The 19,540-nt window shown below is 40.5% G+C and overlaps 1 protein-coding gene across 2 annotated transcripts in view; it reads right to left on the bottom strand.

Moving 5' to 3' along the window:
• The window catches only part of TMEM232 (transmembrane protein 232), a 128,269-nt gene that overhangs the window by 43,030 nt on the left and 65,699 nt on the right, over positions 1-19,540 (bottom strand). For both annotated transcript variants that reach the window (XM_030567470.1, XM_030567471.1), the window contains 2 exons: positions 19,160-19,385; positions 8,739-8,917 (listed from right to left, as the gene is read on the bottom strand). In XM_030567470.1, coding sequence (XP_030423330.1) covers positions 8,739-8,917; positions 19,160-19,385 — 405 coding nt within the window. The remainder of the gene's footprint in view (positions 1-8,738; positions 8,918-19,159; positions 19,386-19,540) is intronic.

Raw genomic sequence — 19,540 nt, 5'->3', positions numbered from 1 at the left:
AACAATGCATGTTTGAGTCTTGTTAGCAAACGCATGTCCATAGCATGATACCAATTTCACTGGCATGAAACTGGGATCTTATGAAAGGTTGGAGACATCTGGTGTGACTGGATCCCTGGGGTGCAGCCTGGAACTGTGGCACAGCTGTGCCCTTAACTCTCCAGCCTGGGCTTATCTCTCACAAAGCCTCCAGGTGCTATTATCACTCAGCACAACTGCATGTGGAGCCCCACACCCAGCTAGATTGCATGAATGCTCCCAGAGCCACTCATGAATCACACAGAGAAAGGCACCAGCCAAATCCCCCCATCTCCCAGCAATGTACCTCAGGAATATATTGTCTTGCACTGCCCAAGACTAATTCAATTGGTTTGCCACTTCATCAATGGAAAGTGGACATAGGACTAGCCTTTGTAAACCAGAGCAGATTTACCAGGCACTTCAGGCAAATTCACGGGTAACGATAAACAGTAAAATAAGTTTATTGATTACAAAAGATAGATTATAAGTGATAGGCAAAAAGTCAATGTGGTTACCAAAAGAAAATATAAGGACACAATCTAAATTCTCAACCCTATTAGACTGGGCAACTTCTAGATCAGAGGTGGGCAAAATATGGCCCCTGGGCCACCTCCAGCCTGCGGGAACCTCCTGCCCAGCCCCCGAGCTCCTGCACTGGGAGGCTAGCACCAAGCTCCTCCCCTGCTGTTCCCCCTCTCATGAAGCCTCAGCTTGCTCCACTGCCAGCGCAATGCTCTGGGCAGTGGGGCTGCGAGCTCCTGGGGCAGTGCAGCTGCAGAGCTGGGGCCTGACACGGTGCTCTGTGCTGCACGGTGGCGTGGCTGGCTCCAGCCAGGCAGCGCGGCTATAGCACCGCCAGCCACTGGTGCTCCAGGCAGTGCAGTGGCAGGGCGGGGAACGAGGGGGTTGAATAGAGTTCAGAGGAGTTTGGGGTGGTGATCGGGGGTGGAGATGTGGATAAGTGTCAGGGCGGTCAGAGAGCAGGGAACAGGGGGGTTGAATGGGGGCAGGGGTCCCTGGGGGCAGTCAGGAAGATGAGGGGAGTTGGATGGGGCGGCGGGGGGCAGTCAGGGGACAGAGAATGGAGGGGTTGGATGGGGCAGGAGTCCCAGGGGCACGGTCATGCGGGGGAGAAGCAGGAAGGGTCAGATAGGGGGCAGGGCCATGCCTGGCTGTTTGGGGGGCGTAGCCCTCGCTAACCAGCCCTCCATACAATTTTGGAAACCCAATGCAGCCCTCAGGCCAAAAAGTTTTCCCGCCCTTGTTCTAGATTAAGCAGTTCTCTCACCCCACTGGATACTGAAGCTCATAGTACGCAGGTGTGAGACTACACCCCATAGTAGGAAGTGAGCCTAAGACATAAGCCCTTGTATAAGAGGCCTGGTATGAGGCAGGACCTGCTCACAGAATTTAGGAAGAACAGGACTGATATTTCAGAAATACACATTCCTAAGACGTGCTAGTCAGAGTGCTCATGCAAACACACCCTGATATCAAGTGTTACTAGAATATCCCAGTATCAAGAATGGTACAAAAACATTTCCCAAGGATAACAGGAACACACAGACCTCTTCTAAAAGATACGGTCAGGATGACAGTACGTAACAGAGATGTTTTGATTGAACCAACATATACAAGATGATGGGTGATAACTAGCGATGTCAGGGGCAGCACTAATATGTTTGTATCAGGGTATAAAGATGAATCTCAGAGGGAGTATCTTTGGCCAGCCTAGGGAGCAGTGGAAAGTCCCACAGCTGACTGAGCTGCGTCCATTGTCAGTCAGGAGCATATATGTCTTAGTATCCTTGTAGAATCTGCCAGGTGCTATTACCGTGCTTCATCAACAATAAACCAGGCCACGTGTCTTCATTGAAAATCCAGTCTCTGGATTTATTGGGCAGTTTAACTGAGGTCTGATATCTCCGCTATCTGTGCAGAGCTGGGACAGCACACTGAATGAACACAGACACAGCCAACATCTGACCACAGCCCCAATATTCTTCATAGAGATATTATGATTATGGCCTATCTATGATGTATTTTATACAAGATAGGTCATGTGAGGTATCATTGAAAAGCTTATGATTTACTGAATATGATTATCCTATTTGTATGCATGTATCGTTTTTGTATCTGAAGTTAGGAATATTGTCTATGCATCTATTACAAATGTGTTTACACCTGGGGAATGCCCACTAGACCGAATGCAATCAGTCTAGATGTCTCGCTGGGAAGGGCCATTGGAGAGAACAATAGGTCTTAGAAGATGCTAATCACCCACTTGAAGCCTTCCTGGGGATTGTGCAAACAGCCTCTGAGCCAGGGATATGTGACCAAGTCACCTAGTACTGAACTCTATGATAATACTGATGTTTTTTCCACTGACTGGGGGGTGGGGATCAAACTAGGAGACACAGGATTCCCACCATATGCAAAAACTATTTAAAGCAGAGGAGTGACATCATCATGTTTTGTTCTTCATTGACTTTCCACCCAAGAAAGAGGACTGCTGGAAACACCTGAGAACAAAAAGACTGGACTGGGGAGAAGGGCTGAGCCCAGGCTAAAGGGTTGTCTGGGTTGTCTGTGAAAGATATATCTGGAATTTTAAGCTGAAAGCAAATGTAGCTTGCCTTCAAGACTCTCTGCAGTCTGCCTAAAACAACATTTAGGGTGAGAATGTGCTACTTATAACCAATTTCTTTAGTATATTAATCTTAGATTGCATATTTGTTTTATTTGCTAGTTAATCTGCTTTGATCTGTTTGCTATCCCTTATAATCACTTAAAATCTTTGTAGTTAATAAACTTGCATTTGTTTTATCTAAAACCAGTGTGTCTGGAAATCATAACTAGGGGCAAAAAGCTGTGTATATTCCTCTCCACATTGAGAGAGAGGGCGAATTTCCTGAGCTTATGCTGTATAGTTCTCTGTGCAGTGCAAGATGGTATAATTTTGGGAGTGGGGGTGCACTTGAGTAATTGGGTTGTTCCTTAGCTGAGCCTTCTCATGAAGAGCTGTTCTCAGCATCTGTGTGTACAGTTGCAGCTGGGTGTGTCTCTACCTGTATGTGTACTGGTAAAGTGCAGTCTGAAGCCTGGGGAAGGGCTTGACTGGTTGCAAAACAGTACAGTGTTAAGGGAACCCAGGCTGATGTGTTAGGTGGGCTCAGTGGTACCCCAGTTTCAGGTGGCACCCCAAAGGGGGGAAGAACCTGTCACAACAGGTTTCACCATTGAAACCTGGGCCAGTCTCCTCTGTTGGAATCTTCAGTCTTCTGAGTGTCCTTGTTACTTGTAGCAAAGGAGTGAGGTAGGAGAAAGGCAAAGCATGGGGCCATGGTGTTATGTTTTATACCCTTAGTCCATGTGCTTGGAGAAACCAAGTCCAGGCATGTCTGGTGGGCATTGCTGAGTCCCCAGGCAAGGTTGAGCAATGCCCCTGGTGTGCTCTTATGCAGCTGAGTCATTGAATTGGAGCTCCCGTGCTGGACAGTGGCTGTTGATGGTTGTTTGATACCTGCCCAGGCATTGGTTACTTTCCTTGCTCTCGTCTTTGTGGAGCTATTATCTGGTTGATTCCCCAACTTACAGCATGTTTTACTGACAACCATACAATACAATCTCATAACTTCCCATGTACTAATTATATACGTATTTAGATAAAACAGTGACTTCCAGCAGATCATAAACTTCCCCCTGATACCTTACATGGCATGCTTTATATGCGAGGTCACAATTATATATAAATGAGGAATATGGGGGTTACAGGGCACTCCTCCCAAGATTTAAAGTGTCACACTGGTGTGCCCAGCTCTGTAACCACGCATGCACCCTATAAGGATGTGAATTTTCAAAATGTTTGCAAAAACTGCTAAATCAGCCACTTCCACTAGTATTAACAGGCAACTTAGACACTGGTGAGTTGCACCTGCCAGAAGGGGATAATAGGAGTGTGCCTGTGGAAACTTATCCACCAGATAATTTTCAAAGGAGGTCTCTGTATCCTAAAGGGCTAGTGCAGCCCCAGCAGTGTGCACCCGAAACTGCACCTCAGAGTGACTACAGCAGGTGACTGCTTCACACCAGCTGCCTTACTGTGATCAGCCATGTTAGTCACAGTGTGTGTGTGCACCCACTGCAAGCCAGTGGGTGGCAGTTTATTTGTTTGGTATTAGCATTAGCAATGCTACAGGCAAAGACGGGGGAAATTGCAGGAGCTGCTTATTGAACTATTTAAGCATTTTACTGGCCACAGCCTGGTACTGTGCCTACTTGTGAGAGTCAGGGCCATCACTGTTGGAGGAACACCACTGGGATCAGTTATGGTACAGTCACAAGGATAGTTAAATGGTGACAGATCATCTCAGCAAGAAATAAGAATGACTATACAAATCCCCACCATACTCCCCTACATCTGCATAGCATGGCATACACTTCCTCTTGTGAGAAAGCAGGATTCCTTCTGCACTGCCATCCCTCAGTCTGTCTTGCATGGAATTGTTGGTGAAAACAAAGGCACAAAGGGAATCACATCACATTGACCAAAAACTGCATCAAGCACAACACCTTGTCTGTACATGCTGGAGTACTTCCATCCATTGTTGTTAATACTTACAGAAGGAATGGTAAAATCTACAGCTGGAGTATGAACCATGGCATTTGTCATATTGAGGACACTGTCCATGTCTGATATGACAAGTCAGGGTAAGCTATACTTTGAGAAGTGAGATGCTCGAGGGAGTGGATTTGCCTCACTGCAATGGACAGAATGATTTTCTAGCTGCCATGGAGTTCCTTGTACCATCCCTCTGAGACACTTGCCTTTGTATTCTTCCTTTATCCTTAACCGTTCTGGGTATACTTTCTATGGTGAGTCCCTCAACTGGAGTTGAGGACTACTGCCCAGGGTGCGTGATTATGCTGCTGTCATGCAAAGCTCTCCCCAGGCATTGCTACCTTTTGCATCCACTATATCACAGTCCCTGCACTAAATAATGTGAGTGAGCTCTGCCTGGCATAACTACACTCTCTCTGCACTCCAGACCATCTGTGTAGAAGATGCTGTGTGCATCTAATTATTTTGGGAGTTTGGATAGCATCCCCGGGTCACTGTTCCCTATGCCACTATTTTGAGAGACTACTCATGTGAATAAGTACTCACCAGTGTAAGTGTTGCACAAACCTAGCCCCAAGAAAAGAGCACCACTGTTGTTCTCTTAAGAACTGACAGGAATAAACTATCAGAGAGAGGTTTTTTCCTCCCACAGTTCTCCAGCAGCCTAAAGCACTATAGTACTACTCAGTAAACTCTTTAGGCTGCTGTTTCTGGTAGAAGAAATCAGAAATATCAGCTACAAAGAGGGGAAATGGCATAAAATGGAATACCAGAGTTATCTGAAAAAAGTCTTCTGCCACATTAATCAAAGTAACACTGAAACATTACATTATCATAGCTTAATATCTGCAAAATCTAATTACTTGGGGTAACATAATTTCAGTGCCTGTCTCTCCTAGCTCTTAAAATTATACAGAGCAGGTTTCTGCCTTTTGAACATAGTTGTGGTGGAGAGACCATTGAAAAGCTGTTTTATGCTGAGATGTCTGGTAAAGATGTATACTTCAGCATGCTGAGAGGCAAGAATCCATTTAGCTATTGAGCACACCCATGCTGAGTGAAAGTTCAGGACCGCTCAGGAAGTGCATTCAGTGCACTAAGTTAAGCAGTTGTGTGTTCAGTTCTTTCACCTTCCATGAACTTGCTTTTGTCTCTGCAACTAACTTCATTACTTTGCCAGCTTGAACAAGGTACTGTTTCAAGCAAAGAAAACACTCTCACCATTGCACCTAAAGGCAGCTACTGTGTATCTAGGCATTTGGGCCCAGATCACCCCTCCTGAATTCTATGAGCATCCCTCCACAAAGATCCTCCCACTGTAACAAAGTATCCTATGGTTGAGGGAGGTGAGGTTGCAGCATTTGATCCTTCGTGGAAAAGGCTGTGGACCCCACTCCCACACCTGGGTATATTCAGATGATCAGGGCCATCCACAAAAAGGTCATAAATCTAGGAAAACACACTCTTAATGGGCTACAAACAGATACTTTGTTTTAGCAAGTTAAATTTTTCATTATTTTGCAATAACCTTAAGGCACACATGTAAATTCATTTCACTGCAACAGTACAATCTGTATCTATTTTTACCTGTATATGTATTACGTGGGGAAATTATTTCCATTTTCAAAGTTTCTAACTGAAATCCTATTGTGATTCCTGGCAAGGCTGGAAAATATTATTCCTAGAGAAACTATTTTCTTCCTATAAGGACAAAAATTTAGTGTAGGCATGAACATTGCCCATTGACTTCAAAAGAAGTCGCACCTGTTCACACCATATATGAATTTAATTAATAAAGATTGCATTATTCCTCTTTAGGCAAAGGCTGTCATGTGCCACACCTCTAAGCATGGTCCCCAGGAGATCTTCTGTACACATACAGGTAGGCCATTCAAGCAAACTAGATTATCAATTATCATGTAATGTGATTCACTGGAACTGAAGTAGAGAAGGAGGCAAAATGTACCTTTTTTATCTCTTTTTGTGCTGAGGTGCTAGTTAACATACTATAGACTTGATCCCAGGGTGAGTGCTGTGTGTGTAGATATACTTGTAGGAGCTGAATGGAAGTGCTCTGTAGTTTTTGCTGAGATGATCTCAGAACACTGGGGGAAGCATGTGGGATAATGATCCTTATTCCTGCTGGTAAAAGGCACGTTATATATTCCCTCTCATACACCACTATTCTCTCCTTGCACCTGCTTCCAGATGCTAGTCTAGATGCTTGATGCTAGAAATGGGAGGGGCCATAGCCGTGCCTCAAGCTCAGTTCATTATGCTCCTTATCATTGTGGGTTGCTGCTGGGTGTGAAACTACCTGCCACCAGCATTCAAGAAGTGCTAGTCTGAGCATTCCTTCTCCCCCTACCCCTCACCTCCATCCCCTCACTCCACATGCACTTGTGCAGGAAAAGGTAAACGACATGCCTTAATTCTGTTGGGCAAAGGCAAATGTCCAAGAATATCTAGTGAATAGCTGACAAATCCCCTTGTGTTCTCTAGGCTATCAAAGATTTCAATATTTAATCTCCTAGGCCTATTTTAATCCCAGTTAAATAAATCAGACATTCTTATCTAATTTCCTAAGATAATAGGACTGGGCAGAGAATTTAATATATAATTTAACTTTTCTGCAGGCATCATTTTCAGCACATTTATCTTCCTTACATGTCTTAACTGTAACTTGTCCCGCTTCTGTAATTCTGTTTCTATTTTTGAAGAATGGAGTCTACATTCAAAGAACTCATCCTCTGAAGCACACTAAACAATAATTGCCAAATTCTTAAGTTCCAGTGATGTTGCCCTTTTACCTACTTCTGTTCTGTGGAGAAAATGTGGCAGGCTATATCCTGTAGGTATTGACAGACACTGTTTCCAGTTTAATGTTCTGCTCTGAGATATAGCCAAATATAGCTGACAGTTTAAGAAGTTACAGAATGAAAGCATCTGTTTTCATTAAGTTAAATAAAATATCAACATCAGCATTTAGAAGAGTTTTTTCTCCTTGTGCTCCCTGTTAAGTCCCCTGATTTCCTTCCTTCATTAACTCTGAAGAGCTACTTTCAAAGGCTCAGTGGATAGAGTTAACAATGATGTCTATAGGAGATGACCCTACCTGGTACCTCTTGAAATGTTACACAACTCCGAGATATTGTCTAGTGAGCACTGATGTCTGGGATTATTTTTCAAAAGGTACAGTCTTGTGATAAAAGCATTTGATTGGGATTCAGGGTCCTGGGTGCCATTTCTGACCCTCCCACAGACCCTCCTGTGTGATCTTGGACAAGTCATTTTATCTTGGTGTCTATGTTCCACATCTGTAAAATGGGGATAATATGCCCTTTCTCCCACCCTTTGTTTCTCTTGTCTACTTGAAATGTAGACTCTTTGAGGCAGGGACTGCCTCTTACTATGTGTTTGTACAGTACCTAGAACAATGGGGACCTGATCTCAGCTGGGGACTCTAGGCAATAATGTAGTTCACATAATAAATAATCCCAAACTGTTGAGATCAATAGCAGTTTTAACACTGATAGCCATGGGAGCTCGATTGGACCTTAGAAAACACAATGATTCTTTTTATTTTTTTGTTTCCATCTGAGCAAAAGGTTGTATAGCAGTCTCTTATTCCTGCCTAGGCATCAGCCACCAGCAACATGGGCAGGACTGTAAAGATCACTGATAATAGTTAACTGCAGACCAGTAAACCAAAGAGAGAAACTCATTCACTATTTTTGGTTTGTTTGAATAACGTGGAGTCTATATAAAAAACCCAATCGAAATATTAAGGGATTTAGAAGCCAAAGTATATTCTTTGCTATGTCAAACTTAAAATAAGTCAAGTTTTACCTAAACAGTAACCTTTAAAATCGATTTTAAATTAAAGTATCTCCACATTCTGACAAATATCAAAGTAGGCTCCGGAGACCAATACCACTAACCAATGTGCTTGCTACTAGTCATGGCTCAGAGATTGTTCCTTTAATTAAAGGCATCCTCATTTTTTTTTCACTCTAAAAATAAACATTTAGATTATGTTACACTGGTGACCGGCTGGAGTGATGGTCTGTTCCAGTTACTTAGATTTTATACATACCTCAGCTACTCTTATGGCTTCCAGGACTCGGCTATCCTTTTCATTGTTCTTTTGTTTCTGTAAAGCTTTCCATACTGCATTCCTTAAGCCTTCTCGACTCACATCCCCACAGAGTTCATTGCACATCACAACCAGATTGTAAACAACACCATAGTGAATAACCCAGAATAGTTCTTCACCTGCAAATAATTATATTTTAGCATGTGGTACATGTAACAATTTTGATATCAGATGAATCTATTTTAGGAAGAGAAAAAGAAACAGAAATGCTTTATTAAATGCAGAGTTAATATACTACAGAAAAGCATGCTTTAGGTTTTTGTGGGAAGTGTTGCAGAGAGCTTGGCTTAGTGAATTCAGCCATCCTACAGGGGATACTTGATTTTGGAACAGAATAATCAAATCTCTTAGTTCATGGATTTTTTTGGCATATGTGAGTCTGACTAAGAAGACTCTGTGGGGGGGGACGGGAGTGGGGGTCTGGGAAAGGAGGGGAAAATGGAGTGGGAGGTATTAAGCGTCAAGTTAAGATGCCTAAGCCTGTTAATGGAAATAAGTCTCCATTACAGTATTCCAGACTTGCAAAATGATTTGATCTCAGTGCACTATTGTTCAGCTCTTATGAAAAAATACTGCCGTTCCCTTTTCTGTTTGGAACAGAAGGTGGGAGACTTCAGATAAGCATAAAAGCATTTAAAGTTTCAAAGGAACCAAACAAGTTAAATTAGAGTGGTTGCCCTAAAAACCTTTCCCATGTTGTCTTAAATAACACTACCTCCACATTAATAATAATGTCTCCTACACTCCCTTATAAGTAGTCTAAGGGACATTTCAAATAATGAGGTAATGCTCACTTGCTATCTAGCAGCCTGGTCCTGCAGTATGCTGAGTACCTCCTGAAAGGTACTCAGTAGCATGTTTAATTCCCTTTGAAGTCAACAAGAGCTCAGAAGGCTTAGCAACTGGCAGATGGTGCTGAGCACCTTGCCATATCAAAAGCTGAGACAGTTTTTTATAGAAGTCAGTGCCACTGTGTATTCCTAGTGAACTTAAGGAAGATGACTGGAATATTTTTAGGGGAACTGTGCACAAAATATTCAGATTTGTAAATGTTAAATAAGAGATGCCCTTGTTAGAACTGAGATTAATGTAGCATGAACTCTGGAACAAACCCACACTATTGTAGGCTGTGTCTTACAAACATGAAATATGCATAGCTTGAAGCTATTGGAAATAAAAGTATTATTCTGAATCTTTTGGACACTAGACCACAAAACATTCAGGTCTACCAACACAAAAAAACATAAAATTATAAGAATGAATGAATGTATATGCAAATAGTATTATTAAATCATTGATCAGTTCCAGCAAACACTACTGTATTTCCTATTTTTGAAGGTAATCATTTGTTTTGGGCACTATATCCCTTCACATGTACTTGTTGTCAAACAGAGTTCCCAAAACCAAGTCATGAGTTGTTTGCAGTTTGAGAATTATTAATTGCTAGGGGACAGCTCTGTTACTCAATTTGTTACCATCATGGAGATCTGCAACTTCAAGGTTAGCCTCAGAGAATTTAAAACTAGCACAAATGATATCCAGAATCTTGTAAATCAGGTTTATAACTGATAAGTCAGCATGGATAACAACAGGCACAAAACAGTGAGTCAGTGTAACTAAGAGCAGAACTTGTCCCAGAGGCCTCGAGCAGAACTTGTCCCAGAGGCCTCAAGCAGAAAGTGTTAGGGGCTGAGGTACAACTAATGCACTTCAAAAACAGTGAGGAGACACAAATCCATATTGTCTGAATTACTTCAGTCCAGTAAGACCTTAAGTAGTTGCACTGGAGACCTTCAAAAGTGGATCTGAAATCAAAGCTACAGAGGACATTTAGAAGCCAGTGCCTTGTAAAGAAAGTATTCACTGAATCTGTGCTTTCAGCCATGAATTATAAGGTGAATGTGTAAATAATATTGCACTAAAGCAAATACAAGATATACAGAGAACCAAAAATCATGGTGTGACTTATAATTGTAGGGAGAGAGCACAAAACAAACACTGGAAAATTAATTAGATGAAAAAGAGATCATGCAAACCATAAGAATAAATAAATGACACCATGCAGGACCTATATACAATCCAATTTTGTTTTGTAGAGAGTCTTTCATACAGACTATCCCAAAAGGCTTTACACATTGTAACCATGTTAAAATTAATAAATGAACACGAGGCATGAGAGAAATTAAGAAATTTAGGCAAAGGAAGAGGCAGTATGTGTGTTTGCAAAAGATTTTCAACCAGAAAGAATACTAGTATGATCAGAGAGCTACAGGAAGGTTGTTCCAGATGGCAGAAATTGCAGCAAAGGCTCCCCTGCCCAAGGTGGGCAGATTGCATGAAGGAACAAACTGGTCAAGTACAAGATTTAAAGAGGGTGTGGAGCAGGGACTTGAGAACAAAAAGGTCCATGAAGAGGCTGGATCAACTCCATAGAAGGTTTTAAAATTAAGGAAGTAAATTTGTAAATGGAATCCTGAAATGAATGGGAGCCAGAGGACTATTTTTGGCAGTTCTCTCCAAATTGGTGAAGGGTACTCCATGAGAATATAAACTGTAGTTTTTGGATGTGATCCAACATCACATCTTACACAGCAGCTATAAAAGTTAAAAAGAAGGATAGATGAGAGGCTGGGATTGTCAAAGAGACAAAGTTTAGTAGTTTGGGTACATTAGCTATGGATTTATATACTTTATGGTAAGTTTAACCTTAACTCTGAGTGTCCAGACATTTCAATTATTAATTTGCTAACTACAAGTGAGTTTTCTCTGGGAATTCAAATTGCACATATATACTGCACACATATAAATGGTATGCACACACACAATTACAGCAGTGGCACTTAAGTTTCCTCCATTTGGAAAGATTCTGCTGCTTTCGAAGACATTCCAGTTCTTAGCTGGGAAATCAACTGAAAGCAGAAATATCCCTGAGAGTGGAAGAAATGCTGTATAAATAAATATATTTAGCTACAAGCATCAGAGGTGGAGAAAATCACAGAAAACATATTTGTAATTATATTAGTCTAATTTCACCAATATCTGTTGAATAATACAAAAGCCAAAGAGTATTCAATCAGAAATAGAGCTTCGACCAACTAATAATGGATAGCTTGAGGCTGCCGAGTATAGCTGATGTGTATTTAACCATTTTTTGTCAAAGTATATAATGTGTACCTTGAAGTCAATGGGGATTCAGGGAACAGAAGTCTTCTCCCCCCTCCCCGTCCCCTGGTCAGATCAATTTGCAGGATAAGAGGCTGTGACTTCCTGAGTGTGTGCAGACTGTAGGTGCTACCATAAAGATGATAATTAATAGCAAAATACAATGATGAAAATATAGCCATTATGTAGCATTCACTATCAATATATCTCACTTTCATAAAAGTTAAAGTGTTTTGCACAAACCGTCTCTCTTTTCAAGCTCTAAATCTTTGTTCAATGCAGAACAATATATTACCAGCACAACGGAAGAATCATCAGTCTGAATATGGTTTGCTCTAAAAGTCACAAGATAAATTACAAATAATAAAAGCATCCAGCAAACTAAACTCCGGCAAGTCACAATTCCTTTTTAAAAGCCATTGATGATTTAACAAGTGAGCCATATGGCTCTTCACTTGTTGATTTAAACTCTGCTACAGTCTTCTCAAAGAAGAATATTTGTGAGAACTTATTGCACCCAAATGGCACACAGTTAATGCAAAATATATATATAGAGAGAGAAATTCTGCTTATAAAGACAGATGGCAGTATGTTAGAATTGTCATAAAAAGTGGACTGCAATCTAATAATCGTGTCTAGACATTTGCTGAGAAACCTGACTGTTATAAAACTACTCATCCAGATCCCCTGCAGCATCACAAGGCACTCTTCTGTTCTGCTTTGGATGACCTAGTGGCAGCTATCAAAAATGTTGCTTTAAATATATTGAAAGGAAATCTGCTCCTGACAGCTAACCAAGTGAATACTCTGGCAAAAATGCATAAAGCCCCAGCAGCAGAAGTCCCTAACGGAAAGAAAGAGAGAAAGAAAGATTTGCCATTCAAGGGACCTGAAAAGAACCATTCTGAGTTTTCTGGTTATTCCATTTTCTGGTCTTTTAGCGTGCTGTTAATTTAGCATGCACTGAAAACAAAAATGTCAGTGGTAATTCAGCAACAGCTGTATCACCCCAATGCAATTCTAATGCAAGAGTCAAGACAATTATTATATCAAATAAATTTTAAATGAGACCCATTTTCCCACACACTGACCTCTCTGAAAATGAGAGAGGCTGAAGTCTTAATCAGTGTTTATAAATTCTGCTGCCTTCTGATATAAAATGAGCACAGGCAAAATGGCAATTGATGTTTCTCTATGCCTTCCTGAAAGACAGTTGTGCTAGCTTCAGCAAGTGTTGACTTTGTCACTTAAAAACTTTCTAGAGGTATTTTTAGATAAACATTATAGGAAAAAATCCTAATATGCAATTAGAAAAAAATGGAATGGTCCAGGAGATAAAGCAACAGGGAGTGAAGCAGGAGCTGTGGATTTTATCCTGGCGCAAGAATTTACTCTCTGTGTGAAACACTTAGGTAAGTTAGTTACAATGAAATGTACTCCTATATAGAGGAACAGCACCTAAACCCTCAAAATAGCACTTCTGAAAATCAGGCCACTTATTTAGGCACTTAAGTATGGATTTAGAAGCCTAACTTTAGGCACCCAACTTGTAAACTGCTGCCAAGTTTTTAAATTATCAAAAGGCCTGTAATCTCCACTCCACCCTGCGGAGATAAAGAAGTATATCTTAAATCATAGAATTAACCTGATGTGTTCTGTGCTTGACTAGTTAAATACAGGTTTTTGTTAAATCCCATCCTATCCCTCATGCAATTATATATTGTGTATTCAGAATGTAAATGCTTGAGGCAGGGAGTTTGTCTTCCCACATTTCTGTAAAGCACCTAGGAGAGTACTGACACTACCTTATTATATACAACAGTGATTAATAGTTTTAGCAAATGTTTGAACTGTACAGGAAAGATAGCAAATTGTCGTGGTATAGGCAGTGAAACTCAGTGTTGTAAAATTCAGATCAATATTTTCCTATACATTTGTTATTTAATTCTGACACCATTGCTGAAAGAAAATGCAGCCACAGGGATTTTAAGGGTAACTGCATTTCATACAGGACCACGTACTTCTTAAGTCTAAAAAATTGTCTCAAAATTGCCATTATCAAAACAAAATATTTCACCAACTGACCCCCAAACAAATTCTTGTTGTGTTGAGGGGAGCATGCCAGGCAGTCAAGAGCAGACAAGTGATTGGGTTGGCATACTTTTTTTTTTCCTATATATTTTGATTTGGTTGGTCTCTGTTTCTTCACTTGTGGACTCCTGTGATTTTCCAGGAAGACAAGTTGGCTCAGAGGAATACTTAAAACTGGACAGCTAAACTCAAGTCCATGATTTGTGGCAGTATTCATATACCTGTCCTCACACAATCAGCAGTTATGAATATTTATAAAACATTCATGTGCTGACTGAAACAAATGACATACAGCTGGACTGACTGCAAACCTTAGCTGGAACAGATAATGATGCCCATATGAATGTCAGCACTTGAGCTGAGAACAACAGACTAGGAAAATACCTCTTCCGGCCATAAGCATTGCAAGCTGTTCCAATGAAATAGTCTATGGGGCTGCCAAAAGTGGGGCCAAGAAACACACTGGGAACATGGAAAAAAGACACACCAGGAGGAGCAGAGCCTACCCAACTCCATCTTTGTTGGACATTTTGGCAGTCTCGCTGAGTGGGTCCTTCCTGGACAGAGTGGATTAACACCAAGCCATGAGCAGTGTGAGATATAGGGGCCAACTGCATGCATAGTGTGGACGCAGACCAGGCAAAGCTACTTTCATCAGGGTGGCAATGAAGTCCCCCAGATGGAGGGAGGGGTTGGTTAGCAGGGGTCCTGCTACTTCTGGAGGATGGTGCAGGAGAGAGGAGGAGACAAGAAATGAGTCCCAGCATAATCTAGCAGAGAAATGGCTAGCTAAGGTTTGAAGAACCGAGGTGGTGAAGAGAGAGCTGCTGTAGTGAAGCTAATGTGTTGAGGCATCCCTTTACTTACACAAGCTGAGAACTGGGCTAGGCTAGAACAGAGCTGCCTTCTTGATGGTAACCAATTGTGTGATTTCCCAGCAGCATCAGGAATACTGGGTTGGATACAGAAAGAGACTTCCCACTGACTTGAATAGGAGTTTGTCCAAGTAAGACTTAAATGAAAACTGTGTAAGGATTTCAGAATTTGGCCTTAAATCACAGAGAGTTGCTATCACCCTCACTTTCTGACTGCTGAGATGGGAGAGGCTGCTGTAACTTATGGGAGGAGGGCTACTGAAATTTTTTTCTGTTTATAACATAGTATGAAAAAAGTTGAGAATCACTGCCATAGATATTTATCATGAGTTTTATTTTTACATCTATTGAGATTACTATATGTATCTCCCCTATATGACTCCCGCTAGATTGAACAGGTGCATAGTCTTATTGCTTGAGGTTGTTGGCAGGATCCTGGAATGTGTAGCTGGCCATATCAAGTTGGAAAATTTTAACTAGGGGGAGATCAAGTGGGTCAATAGTCCTGTATATGTAACGTGTATATTAAAATACAAGTAGACTGTACATGCAGTAATAGGTTTCTGTATCCTGGAGACATAACTGTTCTAGGGCTATATTATGTCAATTACCACAAGGTAACTGTTTTTAGCTTGCCTTTTTCTCATTGCTGTTGTTTGTATCTCTTCCTGAGGATCTGTCTTCTGGGGTGAAGGAACATAGTAGTATGTTTTGAAGATTTACACTGACTTAAGATAAATCTTTATATTCTACCTTAATTTCCTAAAAGTGCAAACCCATTTTATAATTAGAGAAGAAAAAAACCCAATTACAATGTTCTGAGTTAATAGTGTTCAAAAGAAAAGAAAAAGATGTGATTTGATTTTAGTATGCTCCTTCCCCAGTTATCTCTTGGGGATAAAAAAGAGGTAGGATGTATAACTTTCGAAAAGGTCTACTCTTTTACTTTCAGAAATCAATGTGACACTTTTCTCTGGTTTTTATATCTTCCCTTGATCATGATTTTAGCCTTCAGGAGTCTCTATGTAAAAATCCTGGTGTAAATGCAGAGGACAGGCTCTCAAAGCTAGAGTTTAATAACCACTTCACAAGAGCTCTGCAATTGTTGCTATGATTGATGAGACAGCGATGATGGAGGCCTGTCATCTTCAGTTATTTTGTGAGCTACGAAAGAGTGTTCAGATCCAGATAATGTTGCTCCATGCAGCTCAGCAAAAATTTGAAGGCTCAGCTTTTCAACAAAGTGGTAAAACAGGCATTGTGCCCTGTGTGGGAACTCTGACAGGCCCAGTATCTCAGTCCCCTGGTAAGCAATAAATCTACAGATGTGTGTGTGTATATACTGTGTTTATATGGAGAGCCTTGGAATACCATCTCATCATGTCTAACTAGCTAAGCAGAGCCCGAAGTGGTCATTATTTAGATGAGAAACCTCTAGGGAAAAACCCAGAAGCTGTAAGACATTCAGTAGATGTCACTCTTTGCCCTGAATGAATACTCAAACAATGCCCTAACACTGTGTGATTACTGGTAGGGTGTTATAGTGAGTATCCTATTTATTTATTTTATTTATTTTTGGAAGAGATGTAAAGCCCATATTCTGACAATGTATGTTCATTAAGAATTCCATGGCACTTTTCTTAACCACAGTCCATCTGCCTGTTTCCAGGTAAGTGGGTTCAGTCAGCTAGTCCTCAGGTTTCACTGTCCTTCAATGCCCATTTTTGCCTAAATTATTCATGGGATGTGAACACTTCAGATGGTCAGTTAGTTCTTATCAAATAAGAAGTGGTTCAAACCACAACACTGTTCCTGAACCTTTTAAAATCTATTTTTCTATCTACCTAGGCTTCCTTATCATGCCCTTCACTGTAGTATCTGAGTGCTTTACATGATTTGCTTGGTTCAACTGACTTAACCTTCCTCCCTCTTCCCTCCTCCCCTGATATATCCTTCAAAAAATCTATACCTCTAGTTTCCCCCAAAATTGAATCCAAAACCATTTCTATGTCCAGCCCAGGCCAGTTTTTCACTCCTTTCCAGTACAAGCCTTGACCCTGACTCCCCCCATCTTTTGATCTCTTGTGCCTTTGCTGAATTCAGGCTGGTTCCTAATTCCAAATCTCACCCAGCTCTGGGGCTTCCCAGTGGAATGAAACATACATGGAAGTTCCTTAATGGCATCAGCAGTGATTGGTGTATTGTGATACATCCCAACATACCAGAAAGGCATTAGAGAGGCAGAGGTTGTAACAAATCTCTCTTGTATCCCTCTTTCCTCAGTCCCCTGAGTTCAGTGCATTTCTTATAGTCTCAAAGGGAAATTAGGGGGAAAAAGAACAGTGACGTTTTACGAATCCAGGTTAGATGTGCTGTTAAGAAGTTAATTTTTATAATGTTTTTTTAAGCCTGACAAGCAAAGGTGGTGAGGCTTTTTAGAATGTCTCCAAAATGAAAAACACATATATTTGGCTTTATTTTTATGACAGATGTCACCAACATTGCTATGTGGGAAGATCATTTAGGATGCATAGGACTATTAGAGAAATATTATGGTTAATAATAGACTTTTTGTGTAATGCATTTTTTCCCTGAGCATATCTGACAAAAAGAAAAGGAGAATGGATTCTGAAAGCCATGACAAAAGGAGTCAGAGGACTACTACCTTTCCTAGGAGGACATACAAAAAGAGCCATACAAAGCCTTTTGATTGATCTGAGCAGTGAGCATGTAACTTTGAAAGGGGTTAAAAAGAGGGAGGTGATCATTTACCTGCAATAAATGCATATCTGTGTACTATGCATAAGGTATAAATGGAGTAGTACAGTAGTGACAGAAAAGTGGTGGTAGGAAGAATGAAGGAGATTTAATTTTTAGAGTTGAAAATTAAAATATTGATACTCATTCAGATTTCATTGGCATCTGTCATGGACATAGCATTCTCTGGGTAGTTAAAACTTCTAATGGCAACAGGTGCTATCTGAGTTATTGTAAATTCAGGAGAACTACTAAGAAGCATCTGATAAGAAAAAAGCATGTTTTAAAGTAATAATAATAATGCAAAGGGGTCACACAATATTATAGTAATATATTTGATTTTTGGTCCATGAATACAATATTGTGAAGTGCTGTCCCATAAAAACAAGTTTTATCCTGTATTTTTCTATTAACCTGTCTTTTATTTCCTTGAAATGTAATCACTCCAATCTACCATATGTACTAGGCTAAAAACTCAAGTATTTAGCCCAGATATGTGCACATAATATGCATATGCAACAGTGCTTCCATGACAGTGTGTGCAAGTCCTCCAGTTACAGGCACTGATCCTGCAATTGTCCATTCCAAGGATAATTAGGTGACCAGCCATTTCTATCTTTATCCAATTTGTATGTAACTATGGTATAACTGTATGCAATCATGATATTTGCAAACGCAATCATGCAATCACTTGTGTGCACATATGAGTCATGTGTCCACATATTTAGATGTCCAGATTATATATTAAACTGATGTTGGTAGAAAGAGAGAGGTTTTACTATATATTAATCTTTTCTGCACCCTGTGCCATGTTTTCAGTGTAAAATAAAATAAAGGTTTTAACGAATTGGTAATGGGTAATTTTGAGAGTTTACACAAAGAGAAAGGAGCTTCTGTTTCTCGTTTCTTATTCATTATTCATTTAATTTCTTGGTCACAGATAAGAATAATAATACTTAGCTCTTTTATATGGAGCAATTTGCATCAGTCGATCTCAAAGCACTTTACAAATGGAGGTCAGTATTATTACCTTTGTTTTACAGATAGTGAAACTGAGGCAAGGAAGTTTAAGCGACTTGCCTAAGGTCATGCAGCAGGCTATTGGAAGAGCCGGGAATAGTATACTGTATACTGTAATTTACCATGTAGTTACATTGAAGTTACAGTGCAGTTGTGCTTTGCTTTTGTTCATTGATACCTGTAACTACCACTTATTCATCTAAGAATACATGACTCAGAATAATTACAATGTAAATACAATATAGTTAATACACCTGGATTCTTATATTACCTGTATTAAGTAGAACACCCTAGGGCAAATAATGAGCAGCAAATTATCCCCAGTCAGGGAAGTGAAGACTGGGCACCAAACTGAGTTTTCTGTAGCTGAACTTTTTTCATGTGCTTACCATATTTCTAAAATTGGCAGGAATATGGGGGGCGGGGAGGGGGAGGGTGTTCTTATTTGGTACTTACAGTCAAATGGATCATGTGAAGGACTGTAGTGCAAAAGGTCAACAAAACTTGCTCCACTTAATTCTTCTGGATGCTTAGGTGGTTTTGTACAATCACAGAACCCAAGAAAAGCTGTCTTTTGTAAATCTGAGGTAATACCACTTAAACAAATGTCTCTGAGCACAGTGGTGTATATGTAGCCTATTTCCCAGTGCCAGGATGATAAATTTTTCATGCAGTTGTCTTTCTGTTAGAAATATAAAACTTCCATCAAATACCTAGAGAAGCTGTGACAAAATCCAAGTTCTAACAAAAGTACTGTATAGTATACAATAGGAGCAAAGTCATATACTATAATCTAATGTCATATTTTGTCATATTAATGCCCCAGAAGTGAGTGCG

The sequence above is a fragment of the Gopherus evgoodei genome, chromosome 6 (genome assembly GCF_007399415.2).
Source record: "Gopherus evgoodei ecotype Sinaloan lineage chromosome 6, rGopEvg1_v1.p, whole genome shotgun sequence".
Classification (NCBI taxonomy): Eukaryota; Metazoa; Chordata; order Testudines; family Testudinidae; genus Gopherus; species Gopherus evgoodei.
This window is presented reverse-complemented; position numbering and strand designations above follow the sequence as displayed.